The sequence below is a fragment of the Rutilus rutilus genome, assembly GCF_951802725.1.
Source record: "Rutilus rutilus genome assembly, chromosome: 13".
NCBI classification, from domain to species: Eukaryota; Metazoa; Chordata; class Actinopteri; order Cypriniformes; family Leuciscidae; genus Rutilus; species Rutilus rutilus.
In genome coordinates this window covers 6,392,103-6,404,966 of record NC_140218.1, presented here as the reverse complement: position 1 = coordinate 6,404,966, position 12,864 = coordinate 6,392,103, and the positions used below count along the sequence as shown (strand labels likewise).

Genomic DNA, 12,864 nt, shown 5'->3' with positions numbered 1-12,864 from the left:
CAAAATAGCTCCAACAACGGTTTTTAAACGACTAAACACACTCACTTACACGTATGTGAGAATCGGAATATCAGATAGGCTAGTTGATGACATGGTAAGCAAGTTTGTGAATATTTTGAATAAAAAAGGAAAAGCGAAATAAAAGCGACACATCTGTCATACAGTATTATTGTGGCTGGTCAATCGCGTGACGCGTCGCCATGGAAACATTAACATGGAAACGTTCGCCTTGAAAAAACTCACTTTCTCGTGGCCACAAGTTACTATCTTGAGGCCACGAGATATACTATCTTGAGGCCACGAGTTACTATCTTGAGGCCACGAGTTAGTATCTTGAGGCCACGAGATACTATCTTGAGGCCACGAGATACTATCTTGAGGCCACGAGTTACTATCTTGAGGCCACAAGATAGTTATAATATTTTTTTTTTTGCCAAAGTGGGACTAGGGGGGCTCCGTACATATTAATTTCTTAATAATTGTAAGTAAAAACTTCTTGATTGTGGTTAGTGCAATTTTTTTTTATTTTTGGTTTTTATTTACATATTCCAAAAACAGCACATCCATAGTTAATCTTTTCATATTTTTTGTTATTTTGTTCGTTTCATCTGACAGGAGTGATGATCAGTGGGTTTGAGTTTTTACGTTTATCATTATCACATGGACTGAAATATGGATAGAGTTTGTCAGTGAAAGTCTGACCAGTGAAAGAGTAGATATGAGATCTGGACTCCACGTCATAAAAAGAGACCAGACCCTCCTCATAATCCACAAACACACCAACCTTCTCAGGTTTCACTCTCAGAGGTAAAGAGACAGGTGGACTTTCACAAGCTTGATATTGATTCTCATTCCTCAGAATCACAGTCCAAACTCCATCCTCAGGACTCAGTGTGATCGCCCCCTTCCTGTTAATGGATTCTCTGGCCACTCCTAAAGTCCACTCAGTCTTTCCCTTCACCTGCACCTCATAGTAAAATCTCCCTGAACTGAATCCCTGCTTTCCTTGAACAGAAATGGCATCAAATCTCTTTGGGTTTTCTGGGACTTTCTGCCAAATGTCTCCATGACTGACTTGTTTTCCATCATCAGACAGGATCAGACGTGGATTCGCTGTATCAGGATCCAGAGTCACATCCACTGAGAGAGATCAGACATTATCAATCAACTTCAGAACAAACATTTTCATGTCTACATTATAAACAAACGTATTGTGAGTGTATCTGTGTCAGTCACACTGTACCTGCAAACTTCTGCACAAACTTCAACCCTGTGGACACAGATGACAATATAATGATGAGTTATTCATAGCAGTAATTTCAGGTTAACAGTGAGTTTGGCCCTGTCCCATTTCTCCCCCCTTAAAACTTCCACTTGGTTTTGAGTGCCCTCGAAAGTAAGTCCCCTCAACGAGGGAAGTGGAGTTGAAGATCTTTCCCTATGAAATGGGACACCACTATATGCAAATTAGCACGGCAAACGAGGGAAACCTCACTACGTCACGCGCAGCGTCGTCTACTACTATTTTCATTCAGAAAAATGCCGGTTCCAGCTGTTGTGTGGGCTGTGTTCGTTTATCTATGTCTGATGAATCAACAGAGAAGACATGTGGAATATAGAAGACGCATTCGCTGTCTTCTTTGCCTTGAGGATTTATTTCAGGTATGTCCGATTTGTTTAAATATTTTGACGTTATATGTTTACCTCAGAAAAAATAAATAAAAATGTTTACCTCAGCTGTTGATGATTTAACGCTAGCCTAAATAGAATTAACTTACCTGTTGTTTGTGTCGATAAAATAACACGACCTACACATTCAGGTCGTATAACGTTAGTTAAATCCAGGGGTGCAGGAAGTGGTTTTAGGTTGGGGGTACTGATACAATATAATGTATCTTATTCATACACTTCTGAGTGGCTGCTGACGATTTTTTTCTATGAACACAATATTACATAAGTTAACAGTCTGCGCGTATGTTTAAAAAAAACTTCATTTAACATAACACTTTTTAAATAGCCCACTTAAAGTGTTTATTACAAATAAAAGACTAAATGCTAAAAATGTTATTGTTGTAAATGTCACCAATCTACACTGACTGTGGAATGTGTAATGCAAAACATGTTTTTATTAGGCTACTTGTTGTTCATTGTTTTCCAGCGTGACCGTTCAGTGACATACTGCAGTTTGAATACCCTTGTGCCCATCCTACGCCTGTGGTTTAATGTGGAGTTAGAGATCAAACAGGACTTCAGGTTAAATAGGCAGGCCATGCATGCCCTGCAGCGCCTGATGCAGAGAGAGCAGGACCATGGATGGGGCAATGAATTGGAAGTCCTGATATATGTCTATTGGCTTGCCCATGGACTTTCCTATCGTGTGGTGTCGCGAGTTTTCAGTGTGCCCAAATCCACTGTTCACAGAATTATTCACAAGGTGGCACAGTTCATTTGGGACAATCTACATAGAGCCATCGTCTTTCTGAAGCCTGCAGACCTGGACACTGTGGCTGATGGATTTGCCCAGTGTTCTGGAACGCCCGTCCTCGACAAAGCTGTAGGTGCTATTGATGGCTGTCACATAAGAATCAAGCCCCCATCAGTTCATCGCCTGGACTATTTAAATTACAAAGGGTTTTACTCCATAAACATGCAAGCCATCTGTGACTCTGCTGGAAAGTTCCTGGATATTTTTGTAGGCTATCCTGGTTCCGTACACGACACACGCATTTTGAAAAACAGTTATTTTTCTCTGGCCAGAAATTATCCACCCAATGGATACTTTATCCTGGGAGATGGCGGATATCCTTGTTTGGAGACACCAATCTGCCTCATCACTCCATACAGGGAACCTGTGAATGGCCCAGTGCAAAGGAAATTAAATTACCACCAATCAAGGGCACGTTCCATTGTAGAGAGGGCCTTTGGCATCACGAAGACTCGTTGGAGGTCCACACTTTTCAGGGCACTGGAGGTCAGTCCTACGTTTGCACCCCAGGTCATAGCATCCTGTGCTTTCCTTCACAATGTTTGTATTGACAATGGAGATGTCCTGGAACCAGACAATGATGTGGCAGTGGACATCCTGGACCCAGAACCTCCCCTACAAGAAGCTCCTGAGGCACATGAGACACCAGGGAATGGCACAAGGGACAGACTTGCTGCCTTGATCAGCGCACAAGACCCTCATTAGAAAATTCTGATAAATTGTAAATAGTTCAACTCTCTTGAGTGTGTGTTTTTACATGCCAATGTTCTTTTGGGCTGTTCTAGTGTGGATATATGGTTCATTTTAACTTTAGTTCTATTAAAATTAATTATATTTTGAAACCATGTTGGTGATGATTTCTTTTATAATGATATAGACATGCAAAAAAAAATATTGAACATTTTAATGACATCTTAAAGGAACACTTCAACTTTTTGGTACTTTAGCTTATTCACTGTATCCCCCAGAGTTAGATAAGTCCATACATACCTTTTTCATCTCCGTGCGTGCTGTAAGTCTGTTTGACGCACCCACCGCTAGCCTAGCTTAGCACAAAGACTGGATGTAAATGGCTACAGCTAGCATACTAATCCCAATAAGTGACAAAATAACGCCAACATTTTCCTGTTTACATGTTGCGATTTGTATAGTCACAGTGTGTACAAATAACAAGGTCATATGAGACGCAGCCATTTTTTAAACGTTTAAATACTGGGAACTATTTTCTCAGAAGGCGAAGCACTGCTACTTGGGCGGAGTGATTAGCGCAGCACCCGAGAAGCGGGGGATACGTCCATCTCTGGGGGATATGGTGAATAAGCTAAAGTCCCAAAAAGTCGAAGTGTTCCTTTAACACAACATAACTATTGTTGGGGCATTTTGTCCACAAGTTTTTCAAAGAGGGTTAAAAACCTCTCAGTTTTCTTTGTGCCTTTCCTGCTCCTTAACAGATTCTGCTTGAAGAAATTCCAGAATGAGATTATTTCCTCTCTTCCTCTTAGAGGAGCTCGGAGTAGCTGGAGTGGTGGGTGGATGAGTAGTAGAGGAGATCGGAGTAGCTGGAGTGGTGGGATGAAGAGTAGATCCAGGCTCAGAGATGTCTTCCTCAAGGGGTTCGTGTTCAGGTGCGACAATGGCCTGGGGGGGGGGGAATGGGGGGTACAAGTATTGCAAGTATTGCACCAATTATCGGCTATTTTTTAAAATGTCATAGTTCCTACTCCTATCAACTTACCATTAGCAATAATGTGGGGTCCTCTGCCGGCTTGAAAGAGGCCACAATCACAGGAGGATCAATAGCTGGCCTTCCCCCCCAAAACGGCATGCATCGCCTCGAAGTATCGCCAGTTGGATACCGTTTTTTCTCCACTTTCTGTACCTGAGCCTGTCTTTGGTGTTTTCAGGTCCTACAATAAAAAAAGAAAAGAAAAGGAGAAAGAGAAACAGAAACAGCAGTTGTGAGAGGGGTGGACAAAGGGGTGGCTAAGCCGGTATTTTCCTTACAAATGCTCTATAAATGAAATAATTAATAATCTTGTAATTAAATAAATATTTTAAGTTTTATTAATAAGATGAATTAATAAGAAAAAAAGTTGATCGGCTCATGAGGTGCCTAAAGATTCCCATCCATATTTTACAAGATTTATTGCTTGTCTTTGTTGAATAATAGAAAAGATAAAGAGCTTAAAAAATAACCGCATATTAAATCGCAATCGCAATATTGGTAAAAATAATCGAAATTAGATTATTTTCCAAAATCGAATTACCTTGTAACGCTTCTTTAGATTCTCCCACTTCTTGCCTGCCTTCTCTCCTGTAATCCTTCCTTCCAGGCCCAGGTCTTTCACTGCTTTCCTAAAAAACATACAAATATGAGAATAGCTGTCAAAATGCATTGTAGCTGCATGGGGGCTAGAACATTATCAGACACTGATATTGTTATCAGTTATTGAATTGTACATTGTACTCCAATAACAGTTTGGAGGCAATTTTTTTTTTGGTAAACTTCTCCTCATTCTCAGTCCAGAACCTGATGAGGCCAAAGGTCTGCTCGACAGTCCCTGAAATAAGAGACCAGTTGCCGCTAAGTAAATTGCAAATTAACAGGAGAGAACTAAATGGATTTTTGGTCAATACAATCTGATGAGTGTGAATACATGCACATAACTATCCCAGTTATGATCAGGATATAAGTATCCATAATAATATGCTAGAAATCTAATAAAGTAATCAAATGTAAAGTAACACAGCATAGTTTATTATAGATAGATTAATGCTTATTAAAGCTAAAGTTATTCATTCAAGAGCTGAGAGTAATTTTCTCTTTGCCTTTAGTTGTTTTATTCACATTAAAGGTGTAATCATTAGCAGGTTTATTAGACGCTGCCACTTTAAGACCAAATGCAGATCTAATCATTTTCTCCCAACTATTCCACAACTAACTCCCATTTAAGACATTCTCCAATCTCCAAACCGGTCATTTAGCCATATTTTTGTCTGTGTTTGATCGTTTAGACGCGCACATGAAACCCAAAGTATAGTTTGCTTGTCTAGTTGCAGTCCGTTTCCGAACGAGCGCCGCCATGGGAACAGGGTCAACGTCTCTTGCGCGGATCATTGTGCTTATAATAGCTCTTTTTTACAATCAAACACCTCCCGCAATTTAGAATCAGCAGACACTGCATTTTACAACAATCACTGATTGTGCTCAGTGCTGTTTGGGTTTAACGTTAGGGAGAAGTGACAGCGCGCTGTGAAGAAAAAAAAAAAGACTAACGTTAGACGAACGCGGCTAGTTTTTAATAGTTTTACCTCACATCTTCTTTTTATAATCCTTGGAAGCCAAAATCGAAAATAAAATGAATGAACTACACAGATCAGATGTATATTTGATGGGCAGACTCTCTCGAAGCACTCGGCAGATATCTGAACATCGTCAGCTTCGTGAAATATTTTCTAATAATAGTGTTCAAAACTTTACAGTCCATTGGATGTGCATCAAACTAACATATTCCAACATATTTAGAAATTTAAACATGCTTATTTGCGAAAATATACTTACAATTCAATTGTTCCTTTCCAGCGGTGTCCGCCATCTTGTTTAAAAAAATTTACCGGCTTGCTGAGTCCGCAAGGTATCCTGGGTAATTTCATTTTCCACTTCGTTTTAAGCCTACATCGGACCGCACTATGTTTTGAGGGTTGATTTTAAGGGGAGAATACCACTCCCCCTTGCTCTTTAGAGTATTGGGACACCCTACCCCTAAACAAGGGTTAGGGCAGAAATCTAGGGTAAGGGGAGGTATTGGGACAGGCCCTTTCTCTCTACTGGCAGCATCATGGAAATGTTGATTGTCCATCAGTTTGTAAAACAAAATGCAGAATGTTACTGCAGTAAATATACGTACGATGGAGGTCTATGAGATAATCATAAAAGAGGGTTTAAAAGCAGAAATGTCAAGTTGTATTTTTATTAAAGCTGTAATAATAATTATTCAGTGTAAAAATAAGTGTTATGTTTGCTGTCTATATTGTCCTTGTGAAGTGAGGAAACCTTTTAGACAGTTTATTTTATAGTCAGACTTCTGGTTGTGTGTCAGTGACGGGATCTCTGCTCACCGCATGTGTTTTGTTTGCTCGTTTGAGATCTTAAGTTTGTTTTGAACAGTTCTTTTTGTCTGATGTGGATTACAATTGCTGGAAATATTATTTTACCTTGTATTCTGCCATTTAATTTTTTACACTACTATGTTAATTTATTATGCCTTAACACATTCGTGTCTGGACAAGCGCCCTCACCTGTTGTCACTTATTCACTACGCCCTACTGGCGGCTCTTCATCTGTAAACCTTGAGGATTGTTATGCAATCCGGCGGCATGACAGATTGTTGAAGAGGTGAAAGAGAGGAAAAAGAGGAGGTGTGAGACACTGACTCTGGAAACACTGATACAGGTTTCCTTTGCCCATGATTACCCTGTCAAACGTGCATTCGGCAATGAACTTATGCTAAGAGCTGATCATGATTGTGAATTCAGGCCTTGTCCACAGAAAAAATGAAAATGATGACGTAAGTTTAGTCATGTGAGGCATATTGAACCGATAGATATTAATATTTTTACCGGTATTGTGCCCGTTATGTGCTATTCACTTTCACACAGTTGCTAAAATGTTACTTTGCACACTCTTCATATCACAGTCCTGCAAAGATGTCAGAAAATTCACTCGCATTTGCTGTCCTGCGGCAAAACATGAGAGCAGTCGCATTTTAGACCAAACATATAATGGTGAGAAGATTCGATTAAACTTGATTATGTCTTTCTGTATCATCTCAGTGAGCTTTTATGAGGGTTTACGCATGCACTGTAATGTGAATTTAGTGTTTTATGTCATTTCAGTGTGGATGAGAAACTTTTGGAAAATGCTTGAAAATGCTAGTGTGGACGGAGAGTTTTGAAACGAAAACTCAGTTTTCAAATCTATCCGGATTAATGTAGACGGACAGAGCGACCTCGTGTGCCTTGCAGAAACTCAATTACTGAAAGGGAACCTCGTGTGCCCTACAGAAACTCGGATCAAAGATCATCATTCAACCCTGTGCCTAACAGGGTTTTCAACTATACGAGCGACACAGACGAGCGTAGATCATTTAAATCCATTGGAGGGCTGTGTGTGTTTGCTAACAACAGCTGGGCCACACAATACTGTGTACGGGAGGGAGTGTGCACACCGGACTTAGAGATTTTAACAATTTCTTTAGCTCATTTTATCTCTCGAGGGAGATCAGCAAGATCATGGTCAGATTTACTAATGTACTCGGACCGAACGTTGATGCTGCAGGAGAGAGAATAGCGAAGAGCTACAATGATGCACTCGCTCTGCAGGTCAACCTGTTTTAATTCTTGGAGACTTTCATTTCTGTGACTTATCTGAATATCTACCTACTCTTAAGCAATATATGGACTGTCCCACTCGTTTAAACTGGACTATTGATCGATTGCATTACGTTGTATATAACATTTTGATAGATAGATTCAGAAGATATTGTCTGAAACTAAAACTGAAAATTTCCCCAAATAACTAGCTCTCAATAACAAGGCCAGTCATTTGACCTCCACTTTGGCGTCTTTACTAGATCCACTCCAGTTCACATATAAGATAGACAGAGAGACAGATGATGCTGTGCTGACCCTGCTTAATACAGTTACTAAACATCTTATGCTGGGTACACACCAAAATATTTTTTACATCTTATAAGATTTTCAAAATGTGATAGACCACAAACATGAGGACAAAAAATCCTAGATTTAAGCGTTTGGCTCCTATAGTGTGTGGTGTGCCATGATGTGACAAAGACAGCACACCACACACAAACAGATTTTCAACCAGAGTCTCGACTGTGAACACAGGGAATCTCGCGAGACTTCAGAATAAGCATGGCAGACGATATGCAGGAAGAAATTGCAATGATAGTGTTTGGAATGATTTTCAAAGAAAATTCACGTGAAAAAAAAAACATTGTACCCACCATTATATATAACCTTTTATACAGAAATATATTCATTCTTTATTGTCTTTATTTATTCTTTATTGGATTTATTGTCTCTTTAGAAAAAGTTATTTAATCCCTCTATTGAACCTCACTGAACCCTTAACACTCAGCTTCCTGCAAGCGTGTGTGTGTGTGTGTGTGAGAATGACCGTGTCTTCCATCATCTCGCTTTCTGATTGGATATTGTTTTGTTTCACGTGATAATCTCCAGAGCGTGCGCGCGTTTGTCCTCGGGGTTCCCCCCACACATCAGGATTTCTGATCGTAAATATTAAACATGTTGAATATTTACGATGCGCGATCGGAGCGGCTCCGACGTTCTTCCGAGCAGGTTCGGACACTCTTAACACACCTCACACCAAGGGAAAATCTGATAAGATAATTAATAATCTGATAACTAATCGGGACATTGCTAGGATTGTCGGAAGGGGGGAAATTGGCCCAAAATCAGCCCGATTATCTTTTGGTGTGTACCCAACATTATGCATACTAAATGATATGCCAGGGTTTTATTCATAGATTTTAGCTCAGCTTTTAATTCAATGAAGACACACATTCTCCTGAAAATGCTGATTGATCTCAATATTAATACAGGGTTATTGGTCCACAACGCTGCGTTCTCTTGAGTTGAAGATATAACTTTAAGTGATTTTATAATAATGTGGTGATCACCAGCACATCACAGAAGCTTACAAGTTAACGCTTTAGAAAAAAAACAGTTAATGACAAAAACCCTGTATTTGATATTCACATACCAGTTTGAGTGAGTTTTTCTATAAGCTGCTTCTTCAGTTCAGTCAGAGCTATTTTCAGCACGTACACGTCCACATCAGAGTCGCTATCGATCTCAGTCCAGTTCTTGCTGTGTGAAAGGCTGTACAGGGATGAGTACATCTACAGCAGGAGAGAGAAGACTATTAAATATTAATTATATTCCACATTATCACTGATGAGACAGATGTTGACAGACCTGTATGAGATGTAGATGATCGTCAGTGTGTGAGAGCTGCTCCAGCTCAGTGTTTCTCCTCTTCAGCTCAGTGATTTCCTCCATCATCTTCAGCTGCTCAGACTGAGATCTCTAAATAGAGTGGATCAGATCAGTGAAGATCTCAACACTGAATTACCTGGTTAAGTTTTAAGCTGGTTTTCCAGCTTTTGTTTTTTATTACAGTAATATCCAGTAATGCAAACTTTAAAACTTTTCTTAACGTGATTTATGTAATTCATTGACTGTGAGGAGACTAGAAGCATTTTCCCGTTTTGCATTTTCAACATATTAGATATATAAATACGACTGAAATAAAATATTATTTTCAAACATTTTCAAAAAAATCTTTTTCTTTTACTGTTCTTTTTTCTTTCCCGTAAATCCATTTGAATCCTTTATTTATTTATTTATTTTAACCTCCATCACATTGTTCAAGAAGCAGCTGAAGACACACTTAACCGCAAGTACCAAACCACTCACTCCTAAACCAATGCACTTACACACACTCTCTCACCCTCACTCACGGTATATTGTTTAGGCAAGATGATCAATGTTGCTATCAACAGGACACCCAGACCAATAATCATCCAGTTGGAAATGTGGACGGTCCGAGCGAAGTAAGGAAACAATCATTGGAGGCGCGAGTCTGCAAAAAGAGGAAGATTCAGTTCAAGCAACACTTCTCGAAGAAAGATCGCAAAGCTTGTGATAAGTTGTGACTCAAAGTGCAAGAAGCCAAATGATTCAAATTTTTTTTTTTCACTCACTTTTCTCTGCTCTGAGCGCGTGATCTCTTGAATCTTCTTCATTCTGTCCTGGATCATCTACATACAGAGAAAAACACAGACACATTTATCACTGAATTTAGCGTTAAATCTTCTGACAAAATAAAATCTTATTTGAATAATAAATGTTTGACCCCATGAATACATTTTTTTGGCCAGGGGCCGGTTTCACAAAGCTATTTTAGAGCGGTCTATAGTGTTAGACAAGTCTAAAATTTGCTCATAGACTAGTCTAATGCAAGTTAGGCTGTTTCACAAAAATAAAGACTGACTTAATTTAGACCAAAAAAATTAGACACCTTACCCCCAGGCTAACTTAGGTCTAAAGGCGGTCGCACACCGGACGAGAAGCTCAGCGCCGCGCAGCTTCTAGGACAACTCGAGGTATCACACACCGGACGCGCATTTTCTTAGTTTATGGCCAGCAATATTGTAATGTTTAAGGACATTATGGAATTAAGATAATGTCTTTACTATGTTATGATTGTACTGTACAATTAAATACAATCGTTGCAAACTAAAGTCTGCAGTCTGAATTCACTTTACCTCAGAGCGTCCGTTAACTGAATGAATTGAGAATATCACCTGAAAATCCGACAACATCAGCAGTTTTCATCCACACAGCTGATTTCTGTTAATGAATGTAAAACTAAATGTATATTGCAGGACAGGGTGAAGTCAGTATACATTACCGACGATTTGAGACAAATATGAGACAAAAATGTAGGTTAAATTGCGCTCTGTGTTGCGGCAGGATTTTGAACAAGGTCCTGAGCCGTTGCTGGGCGCCGCGGACAGACACCGAATGGCGCCGCCGGTTTGCACTGCGTTGAGATTTTATGCAACAGGAACTTTTCTGAATGCTGTTGGTGACACAGTGGGTCTCAGCAAAGCTTCTGTGTCACGGGTGGTATACAGGGTATCTTGTACCATGTTTTTGTATCTTTTCTGTACGTCTTTAACACTCCGCTCAACAATCGGATTAACGCTGTTAACTGTCGTAGCAATCTTTTTCCAAATTAAACATTTCTTCTTGTTACTACATTCTCCGCTAAATTTCCCAAGTAAAATGTCCTTGTAACTGTTATACTCCTCCAACAAACACATATTTACACATATAAACTGCACTGAGTGGTTGAATGCGCTTACTCGATCCGCCATGTTTTTTTGTTTTGAAAAGTGTCTTATTTTAACCCAGAATGCATTGCAGTGTAGTCCTACTTAAGATAGTCAGAGTCTTAAGTGCTTTGTGCAACGGTCTGATTTAGATGGATTTGAAGTCTGACTATCTACTATATATCTACTGACTATCTACTATACAGGCGGTGGTGTGGCGCAATGGATAAGACACATTCCTTTGGTGTGAGAGACCCGGGTTCGAATCCACTGTGAGACACCAATGTGTCCCTGAGCAAGACACTTAACCCCTAGTTGCTCCAGAGGCGTGCGACCTCTGACATATATAGCAATTGTAAGTCGCTTTGGATAAAAGCGTCAGCTAAATGAATAAATGTAAATGTATATTTAAGCCATAGTCAAAGTCTATCTTTGTGAAACCGGCCCCATGTCTGTCAGCTTTGAAGGTAACTTATATTGCATTCTCAAAAATGTACAAAATTAACTTTTAGCTGGTTTAGGATGCTGCAATTCACAGTGTGTTTAATGTGTTTTGTCTGTATCTCTTTACCTTCTTCTCTCGACTCTCCTCCTCTATAGGAACAGTGTTGTGAGTCCTGTGTTCTCCTTCAGTACAGGACAGACAAACACGCATCTGGTCATCTCTACAGAACAGCTCCAGAGGTCTCTCGTGTTTCTGGCATATATAATCCTCCAGATTTTCCACAGCGTTGATCAGTGTGTGTTTCTTTAGACGTGGGACTCTGAGATGAGGCTCCAGATGAGTCTCACAGTAAGAGCTTGGACACGTCAGGCAGGTCTTCACTGCTTTCTGCTTTCCTTCCTCACAGAAGTCACAGAACACCTCAGTTTCTTGATTAAGCTTCTTAAAGTGTTGCACAAGCTTTCCGAGTGTTGTATTAATCTTGAGATCAGGTCTTCTGCTGAATTTTTCATTACAGAGTGGACAGAAGCAGGTCTGTGTGTTCGTCCAGCACTCGCTCAGGCAGGTTCTGCAGAAGTTGTGTCCACATGGAGTGGTGACTGGATCAGTGAACACTTCCAGACAGATGGAGCACTGGAGCTCCTCATTTAGTGCTGGACCACTGGAGGATGCCATGGCTAAAAAGATAAGTAAGTAGTAATAAGATAAGTAATGTCAATATATATTCTACATTCCTGAAGAGAGCAATTTTGATAATTATATGTAATGAGTAAATTAGGCTATGGATGTTGCATGTTAAATACCTGTAGAAAAAATCTGAAGAAACTAAATACAGAAACTAAACAGAAACTAGGAGTCACAGTACAGCAAATGTAACAGGTTTTCACAACAACATTTTAATACAATCATGAGATTTATAAAAAAAAAGAAAGAAAAAAAATGAGTGGAACTGTAATTTTTCAAGCAAATAACTTAATAAAAATCTGTAACCA

The 12,864-nt window shown here is 39.6% G+C and overlaps 2 protein-coding genes across 4 annotated transcripts in view; both read right to left on the bottom strand.

The window, feature by feature from the left end:
* The window catches only part of LOC311302619 (E3 ubiquitin-protein ligase TRIM39-like), a gene marked incomplete at its 5' end in the record, with an annotated part of 106,825 nt that overhangs the window by 56,063 nt on the left and 37,898 nt on the right, over window positions 1-12,864 (bottom strand). For all 3 annotated transcript variants that reach the window (XM_084428614.1, XM_084428613.1, XM_084428612.1), the window contains one exon: window positions 11,999-12,549. In XM_084428614.1, coding sequence (XP_084284740.1) covers window positions 11,999-12,547 — 549 coding nt within the window. The remainder of the gene's footprint in view (window positions 1-11,998; window positions 12,550-12,864) is intronic.
* LOC311302623 (E3 ubiquitin-protein ligase TRIM21-like) overlaps window positions 246-12,864 on the bottom strand; it is a 183,590-nt gene continuing 170,971 nt past the window's right edge. The window contains exons 5-8 of the mRNA XM_084428621.1: window positions 9,506-9,616; window positions 9,291-9,429; window positions 1,244-1,270; window positions 246-1,140 (exon numbers count right to left, since the gene is read on the bottom strand). Coding sequence (XP_084284747.1) covers window positions 605-1,140; window positions 1,244-1,270; window positions 9,291-9,429; window positions 9,506-9,616 — 813 coding nt within the window. The 3' untranslated portion in view covers window positions 246-604. The remainder of the gene's footprint in view (window positions 1,141-1,243; window positions 1,271-9,290; window positions 9,430-9,505; window positions 9,617-12,864) is intronic.